Consider the following 10,147-nt stretch of genomic DNA (forward strand, 5'->3'; position numbering starts at 1 on the left):
TTAATTTTATTATTATTCTTCGTGTTTTGTCCTTTGTCCGTAAAAAAAGCCAATCCCACTATTCATTTAAAAATCAATTTATTGAAAAAATGACATTAACGTCCGTTTTTTGGACGGTAATTGGACGCTAAAAGCATTGTGTCACAGCCGACCTAAAAGTTTGAAATTAAAATACACTTTTGATAGACGCTATCTCTTGTCAATATGTGAGTTGGATTTTTCCGAATACCACATATATTAATGGAATATGTTCACACCGTATATATTGATGGATCAGTGGTGTACTACTATAATCGTTGAATACTTATACGTAATTTTGTTGCGATATATAGGATTGATAGCGGCATAATTTTTAAAGAAAAGTTGATTGTTTAATTATTGATGGTTTCTGTGTCTTTTAAGGCTCTTTTGAAAATTTGCTTGAATGAGTGTATAATGTATGAAGCAGCAGAGATACCTTGGACCCCTGTTTAGAAATTTTGAGCTATAAAAATGTCAGGTTTGAGAGTACTTGTCCATGTATGAATTGACAAATGGATATGATCATTCCTATGACCCCCAACCTTTTAATAAAAGTGACATATATATCACCATTCGCTTATCGTTGAAGGTTAAACTTAGCTCAAAAGAATTTAAAGTAGGACAGCATTTAACAATATATGTTGCGTCTCAGTACTAGGTACATGATACTCTGAATTGTCAAAAATATAAATAAAGGTGCACGATACTGATGAGTTTCATTTTCATTTTTACCTTTTAATTTTATATGTAATTTCAAATCATCTACCTGGTATTGAACCTCATAGTAGATATTAACAGCATCCTCAATCGAAAACCCCAATTTTTTTATTAAGGTTTTCGTTTATAATTTTTGTGGAAGGCTAACTGAGAGACTTGAGAACAAGAGTACTTGTTAACAAAATTTACAATTAAATGTAAAATTGGAACTTGTGAAATACTTTGTAATAGTAAAAATTTAAAATTTTCCAAAATATATTTTTTCTTTTATTTTTTTAATAAATGTCCTTAACAAATATTCTAAAAGCATTATTTAGTATAATCTATAAATTTTTAATGATATTATTTAAAAAAAAAAATTAGAGTTAATTTGATGGACAGTGATATGTCTATCAATGTCATATTTTGTTTCAATTTAGTATTTGATAAATCATTAAGATATAATAAGATATTCATGAATTATATCATATTTTGTATATATAGTTATAATTTTTATACTTAACATGAGTTGGGTTATAAATCAATATAATAAAACAAAAAAATAATTTACTCATTTGTATTTATAAATTATAAATTTGAAATATACAAAATTAAAACCTAATAAATAAAAATAAAATTCGATATTAAATTTAAAACTAAAATATTAATAATTAATTTTAAAAATATGTATGATTTATGAATAATTTTATCATTTTATATATCTAAAAAATTATTATTTAAAACTCTAAATTTTGAATATTAATAAAAAAAAATTAAAATAAATATATTTTGAATGTTTAATAATAATATATTATGAGTAAAACAATAATAATAATTTTTTAAATAATATTAATTATATATTATTAAGATTTAATATATATTTGCTCTTAGCACTTTTTAATTTTAGTTAATGTAAATTCTTTTGTTTGGATTTAATTCTTATAAAATAAAAAACTATCGATTTTAATCTTTAACATCAAATCAATATTTAAAGAATGAAAAAAAAATTAGATACTCTAAAACTATTTTTTTAATTTTTATTCATATTTTTTTTACAAAATAATTAATAAATAAATTTATTAATTAATAATATAAAACATTTTAATTTTTAATATAAAAAGTACATAATTATTGGACTGATTTTTTTTTTAATTTTATTAAATAAATAAATAAAAACTTACATAATTAAAATATAAAAGTGGTATAGGACAAATTACATATTTAAACCTATTTTTAATAATAACTCTGCAATATTCACATTTGACTTGTTTCCTCTGTTCATCGGTCTGTCTTTCCGGTTGTGCATTCTCAACGAGCGAGCTCCGTTTCCACTCAGGTAACACTCTTCCACTTTCTCTCTTCGATTCGATCTTTCTCTCTCTCTCTCTCGTTCTCGCGTCTTGTTCAATGGTGTTTCCTCCCTCAATTTGCATGCTTTGTTTTGTTTTGAATTGAATTTTTATAATTGTTTCCGATCGGTTGTTTGCCACTCGATTTGTCCTTTTAAAATTTCATTCGTTATGTTTTTGTAACCTATTTCTGGATCTATTTATAGATCTGGTAATTGTATGTTAAAACAATGCACCTTTGTTTGAAAATTCATGAACTTGTGATGTTTTAGTTGTGTTATTCTGGATCTGTTGATACTAGTCTGATTTTCCTTTTGATACTCATCTATTTGGTTTAATTGTTACTCTTTTGCGTCATACGAGTGTTGATGATGTGTACTTGTCAGAAGTTTTTATTTATTTTTTTGTATTGCTGGTTGATTTCTCCAATTTGAATTGTTTCTTCCATTTTTTTATTTTTTGTAATTGATATGAAAATATGACTTTTGTGGATCGAGGTTAATTTCTTTTTCTCATTGATCGTGATCAAGGTTGATTTCTTTTTCTCATTGCACGAGCAATGAGGTTTTCTGAATATCTCTCATTGCAGGATTGTTTTTAGGGTTTTTAATTGTTTAATTTGATAGGAAGAAAACAGAGTGGGGCACCAATTAGTCAAATAAAATGGTTTGTTTGTTTATTTTTGGATATGAGTAGGTTCCTTTGCTATAGAGAGGGTAAGGCTTTGCAGATCTTCAATATTGTTATAGTTTCTAACTTACAATGATTGTTATTTTTAACGTGAGCAGGACTGGATAGAATATTTTTTTAATTTTATGAATTTGAAGAAAAGAAAGTATTCATAAGATATTAAAATCAATATTTCCCTGCCAAAACTATTATTTGTTCTCAGAGAGGGCTAGTTTGAGTTATGAGAAGCTGAAATTCAATTGAAATTGTGTTTTTGCAATGTATTGCATGTGGGTTTTAGTTTAACGTTCTAAATGCACGTGGGTTTTAGTTTAACATTCTAAATGCATGAATGTGTTTCAGAAAATGGCTTCAGGCGGAGCAGCTCCCCAAAGAGGAAGTGCAGCAGCTACTGCAAGCATGAGGAGAAGGAAGACAGCCGGTGGCGGGGCCTCTGGAGGAGCTGCAGGGACTATGCTTCAGTTTTACACTGATGATGCCCCTGGACTCAAGATCTCCCCAAATGTGGTTCTTGTAATGAGCATTGGTTTTATAGCATTTGTTGCCATCCTTCATGTGATGGGCAAGTTGTACTTTGTGCGTAGGGAGGCTTAGAGAATACAATACAAAGTTAGGTTCGTTTTGGGGATTTTAATATTTACACAATGTTAAGATTTTAGATTATCTATTACTTGATCCAACCATGGCAATACATTGCTTCTTTTTCTGGTACAGTTTCCTGGTTATTATTTTTCGCAGTTGATTTATAATTCCTTTAATGTATATATCTCACAAACGTCATCTGCTTTGGTTATATGTTTTTATCAACTTATTTGAGAGTAAAACAAGAAGGATGGTTGTTAGAAGCTCGTAGGCTGTAGCAGGCACATTAGTCACACAAAATGTGATCATCAAACTATGTAGTAGCATGAGTATTTAATGTAAAAAGTAAAACATATTGTGAATACAATAGTTTGTGATCTCATGGAGATTCATCGCTGTGGAAGTGATGGGAGACATGTTTTTCTTTTCGAACTTAAGCAAGCTATAAAGTTTTTAAGAATGAAAGAACTGTCATTGAAATGTTATACTTTTAGTCCTCCAAAATCCTCCTTTCAACCAGCCCATTAGTAACCATCCCTAACGTTGCCAATAGAGAGCCTTGACAATAATAATTAAATTTTGGTATGCAAGTTAAAAGAGCATGAACCTACTACCAAAAACCCATATAATAATTATCGAATAAATTATCAAATTCGTCATTTACTTTTCAAATAGATTCTCGAGGTTATGAATATTTCAACAACAAAAAAACGTTATTGACTTTGTCAAATTTTATACATGAGTCCTTGTAAAAGTATGTTATGAAGTAAATTGATAGTAAGTGATTAAGTGATTAAATATAAAGACTAAATTAATATTAAGCTCTTAAAATAAAAGGACATAATTGATAGTAAGTGATTAAATATATAGACTAATTTGACAGTTTATTAGAATTGGAAACCCTTTTGAAATATTCATAATTTCATAGATCTATTTGAGCACATCCGACAAAGATATGGACTAATTTGGTGAATTACTCAAAAATGATATGTGGGATGTGTTGTGATCCATATTGCCAATTGCTATGATAACATGATTTATTAATTATGGGAAGCATTTTGAAGTTGACAGTAATATGGTGAATTGTGTTATGATCACTACTTCATAGTTCACATGGGACCATAAATTAGATGTGGATTTTACTAGTTGATTCATAGTTAATTTCATCATGATTCACTGTATAAGATACCAGAATCATTTGTCAAAGATTTGTACTAAGTAGAATAAAGCTTGTTTTATAATCTTGCAAATGACTTATGTCCTTCTGTTTTCTCGCTCCTTACATACAAGAAAGTAATTTTTATTTTTATTTTTTTATAATCAAGAAAGTTAAAGTTTAGATCCTTGGTGATGTCCTCATATATATAATTATAACTACGGTTACCTTAAAAATATTAAATTAAAAAAATTATGCGACCATAACTAAAGTTAATTACAGTATATTGTTTTGTTTTTTTAGTACATAATAATAGAATATGGAAAATAAGCTAACAAAAGCTACCTATTCTAGATTTCTAGGGAATCAAGAAAGTCTTCCATATAACAAGTGACAAAGGGACCTTGAACTAGCTATAAATTTCATCATTTAATTGGAGACAATGAAAAAAAATTGAGGCCCATTTCACGTGGATATGTCATATTCTTTTTGTTCTATTTAAGGGATTAAAATATTGACATAAAATAAAAGTGGATTTTATAGCACTGAATGTATGTATTTTGTGTACTGCCATCCTAATTTGTATTGATATAGATATAGCTACTTATATTCAGTTCATATCGGAATCGCATAACCTTTGCTTTTACATTTGAACAACTAGATGTACGTTTTCGAATTGGCTCATACTAAAAGCAACCTAATGGGCTAGAAATCATCTAAAAAATGCATGATTAAAGTTTCCAAGAACAAAATAATGTTGGCTTACATTATTTACAATGACAAACATGTCTTGTCTAACCGACACATCATGTAGAAGTCCCTAAAAACACATTAGTACAAAAAAATTTAAATGCATTATCATTTTTTTTTTGGGAATAATAGAAATAAGAATAATGAACGTATTATTTTATTTTAAATTATGTTTTATAAAAAAAATAAAAAGATGACCGAAATAGATCATATTTATAATTCATTGTATATTTATAAAAGCATATTTTAGGAATATTCTCGGGAACGGACGAATGATTTCTATCTCCAATCTTCTTTTAGGGAATTTTCTTTTCATTTACGTCCCTATAAGAAAAACAATTATCATTCACGGGTCTTTAAATAAGGCAATATTGACATAGATTTTCACTCATGAGAGCAAATTAACATCCTTAAATCTTACTTTTAAGTTACATGATCATAATCCAAAGACATTCATAAGCTCAATCAGATCAATTTTAGGAATAGTTATCCAATGTAATCTTGTTTAGCTTTTTTTATACTATATTTTTACTTAGTGTCATTAGTAAAATTAATTTCAGTTATAATTATTTTTTCAAGGGACGCGACTACGTTACCTAAACCAAAAGTATAAATTACATCTTTTTATTAGTAGGAAACAAACTCGAAATTAGTAGTTTACAATATTCATATATATTGTGCATCAATTACTTAAAATACTCTAAGAAATTTATAGTATTTGGATGCAAATTTTTAAAAATATGAAGGGTTTTTAGTATAACGGAAGAAAGAGAGCCCTATCTACAATTCTTTTAAGTTTGAATATGTTAAATTAACTTAACAAGTTGAACATCTGCAGCATTTCAAGTCATGAGATCGGGTAAGCAGTAAAGCCATGGAGACACGGAGATATAAGAGATATAAGGCTGGTTTAGTAGTTGTAGTCGAGAAGTTAAGGAATGGAGTGATAAGAATATTGCAAGTTCGATCTTTATCCTCAACAAAAAATACTAACAATGTCAACTATATTAATTAGTAACATTAGTCATTGTAAAAAACAGGAGGAGACGGTATTACTGGTCGAATCTGTTGGACTAACACGTTTTGTCAGTCATTTTAGATGAATTGTACTAAAGATTTAAACTCGTCTACGTAAGTTTGGTCATCCCATTTAACCCGTTAAAAAGATAGAGCAAACACGGACCTGCCGAACTAGAATAAAACAAATTATTAATTTTTTTTATGACTAATTTTTTGTTGTATTTTTTCACTAATTCAACCAAACTCAACTACTCAAAGTGACCAATTGACTCAATCTAATTAAAAATCTCAACTCAAATTAAAAAAGTCAATAAGATATGAGTTTCATGTAAAAGGATAAAAAAACTGAACCATATAATCTTAATTAATGCATTGATATATTATGAATGTGAGAATATATAATCTTATGATCAGAAATAATTATAATACATTTTTTAAATTTTATAACTTTTTTATTTATTAGTATAATGTAATATTAAGTAGATTGTAATAAATGTTTTGAGATTATTTAATATTAATGAATTTATTTTGAGACTTTTTTATATATATAGTGTGACTATGTTTTAATACTCAATTTTGCTGATAGATTATAGTTGCATTAATTATTTTTATAAATTATTAAAATAAAAAACAAAATTATTTTTTAACGGACCGATCCACAAACTAACTATAGAACAACATATAATAATACTTTCAACTCGATAATCTAAATTAACTCACTTTTAACGGATTAACGACGAAGTGGATTAAAATAGACGGGGTGGTATGCTTTTCCAATCCGGACAATGGCTTTATGCATTGCAAAAGCAATAACAATAATGACATAAAAAGATAGGATTTTATGATGGGAAATTTGATACAGTTTGGTGCCATATTAAAGCTCTTGAAGTGGACAACCGTATCCACATAATCACATTTGTCGAATTAAGGATCATAAAAACACAATTATGGAGGCTACATCTAAACATAATTGGATGGTATGGGCTTGATGGTATGGGATGTATGACCCCTTTATTCGAAGAAGTGGAAAATTTTAAAAATAGTACCTCTCTACCTGTTACCGCTACAATTATACCTCACTCCATAAATTAGCATTTGCTCCAGATCTAAGAAGAAGAAAAGAATCTCCAACCTCTACTAAACTTTAAATGTGATTTGAAATAATTAAATTCATTATTTTAAACACAAATGTATTCCAACAAATGCAAAATTTGATTAAAATTTTTCAGTACAATAATTCTTTTCAAACAAAAGTTAATGTTCCAGAAAATATATGTAAAGATGTTATTTAGTTTTTTTTAAAGAAAATAAAATGGGTGGTTAAGAAAATGTGAAAATATGAGTATAATTGTTGTGGTATAGGTAAAATATAGAAATAAGTTGTTCACTATAATTATATAATTGGTGATACGTGAATACAGACTCATTCTCACGATGTAGATAATGATTAACACTTAATTTAAAAAATTCTCACGATGTAGACAATAATTAAAACTTAATTTAAAAAATATATATTTTTAGTATTTAATAAATTATATGATAAAGAAAATCACATATGTTATAGATTGTGTTTTTACTATATTTTGATTTTTAAAATAAACGTGTGATTGTTGTTATAATAGTATCTAAATGCATTAAAATTATAAAACAAACTTAAAAGTGTCTTTTATTAAACATTTGATCTTTAAATATGTTTTTGAATAATTAATTTAGTTTTCATTTTTCATTAGTGACTTTGGTCTATCACATTATTAGCATAAGAGACATTGGAGAATGTATTTGTAGTTTTGATATCACTTAAAAAGAGATATATGGTGCCTCTCCTATTAAAAAAATTGGATTTGTCCCTGGTTACACTATGTGTGGGCGATGCTAATATTAAAAAATACTTAAAACATTGTTATGAATTTTGCATCTTTTCAAATTTTCGATATTAAAAATATATATCTAAATTTTTCTCTTTTTAAAAATTTGGAAATATAATTTTGTTTCAAAATTTCACTTTTATTAAAATTCAAAATGTTTTTAAAATTGAACATTTAGAACATAAATATATTTCGAATTTTTCCAACATTTTTAAATGTTTATTTTATTCAAAATATTTTTAATAAAATAGTAGAATGATTATTTTAATAATTTTGTAGTGATGAAAATAATAGATGTTAGGGTGTGTCTAATAGATTTCGTTTGATGACAATATCAGCATGCTTAAGCAAATCATAGCGTTAATCAATTTTCCACATCATAAAACTACAATTGGTTGCAACCTACCAAATTTAATTAGGAAAAAGATATCTAATAGCTGTATTATCAATTGCTTCAAAACGATGTAATGTGGTACTGTGGAGCCATATTCAATCTAAATTTTAACTTCTAACAACAAATATATAAATAGATTTATATGGTTCTTCAAAAAAAAAAATTATATGTTTACAACAACAACAACAAAAGTTATATTATAAATATAAAAAAATTATTCAATTCGAATTATCTCTAAAATGAATTAAATCAATTGAATTGACTTTTGAAAACTAAATACTCAAAAATATGGAAGAAGAAGAAGTACAAAATGAACATAAAAAATAATAAACTCTAGTATTAAAATATTGTTTTATAAAATGCAAACTTATAAGAATTATAACTATATATCTAAAAAAGGAAAACATTTATATAGAATTGGTTATATAGTTACACAAAAATTTAGGTTGTCAGTCAGGACTAACTATGATTAGGCACAATAGCTGGCTTATAGGAAATTTAGTTCATACACCTTGTATAATAGCGAATCATGAAGAACAAATGCGTAAATTTTATGATCATTTACTTGAGAAGATTTAAAAAAATAAAAAATAGAAAAGAAAATTAATTCTTCCCTATTGAAACCTCAATTTTTTTTATGAGGTGATAATTAAATTCAACTTATGAATTGATAATTTAATTCATAAATGACAGAAGAAACAAAAACGTTATTGAAATTAGAAGAGAGCGTGAAAGAGATCAAGGAGCAACAAGATAATCATAAGGAACAACAAAGTAGTATAGAAGCAAGATTAGCAGCAATAGAAACTTCAATGAAACACATGGAAGAAATGATGAACAAAATGACGACACGTGGCAAAGCTAATGGAAAAAAAACAAAGGGAGTAGGCAATGCAGGAGCAAAGATGAAGAATGGTAATTTTCAAATGCCAAATTATGAAGAAGAGGCATCCACGGCTGAGGATTGGGTTTTATGGCCCGCACGTACCATTGGTTGTTGTGATTAGCTTCATTCTCCTATAATTATAACTTGAGGAAACTTATTAATTTTATCAAGATGCAATTAATCATAATAACATTTAAACAATAAATTACTCCGTTTTTCCTCTTTCATAGTTCAAATTCATGTTTTTTTCTCTCCAATTTCTAAAGCTCCGTTCAAAAATATTAAAATAAATACTAGATCAATTATTCGAAATAGTAAAAATAGTTATTGTAAAAGAAGGGGTGTCTAAAGTAGTAATTAATTACACTTTGACTTGACCCGCTCTAGTTTGATTATATAAATAAATCAAATTGGGCTCGACCAGCTTGTTATTAGAATACAAATTCCAACATTGATAGATTTCATTTTTCTTTTAATTTTTGGTTGATTCATATATTTCTATTTTTGTGTCATTTTTTTTATATTAGTTTCTCACAATTATTTATTTAATAAGATATGATTGGATGCACGAATAATTTTTTACAATAATATTAAATATTAATTAAACTCAAGTTTTATTCTTTAGTTAAAATAATAATAATTTATAAACTAAAAGTTTTAGTTTAATGTACTTTTATTAAATTTATCTATTTAAATATATTTTTATTAATATTACCTTCATCCCTATATATATATATA

At 26.6% G+C, this 10,147-nt stretch overlaps 1 protein-coding gene across 1 annotated transcript; it reads left to right on the top strand.

Moving 5' to 3' along the window:
• The first annotated feature begins 1,927 nt into the window (after window positions 1–1,927).
• Window positions 1,928–3,469, top strand: LOC101498762 (protein transport protein Sec61 subunit beta-like). The gene is made up of 2 exons (XM_027335461.2): window positions 1,928–2,053; window positions 3,099–3,469. The coding sequence occupies exon 2, from the start codon at window positions 3,102–3,104 to the stop codon at window positions 3,348–3,350; it is 249 nt and encodes an 82-aa protein (XP_027191262.1). The 5' UTR covers window positions 1,928–2,053; window positions 3,099–3,101; the 3' UTR covers window positions 3,351–3,469.
• Window positions 3,470–10,147: the final 6,678 nt, after the last annotated feature.

The sequence above is a fragment of the Cicer arietinum genome, chromosome 6, assembly GCF_000331145.2.
Source record: "Cicer arietinum cultivar CDC Frontier isolate Library 1 chromosome 6, Cicar.CDCFrontier_v2.0, whole genome shotgun sequence".
NCBI classification, from domain to species: Eukaryota; Viridiplantae; Streptophyta; class Magnoliopsida; order Fabales; family Fabaceae; genus Cicer; species Cicer arietinum.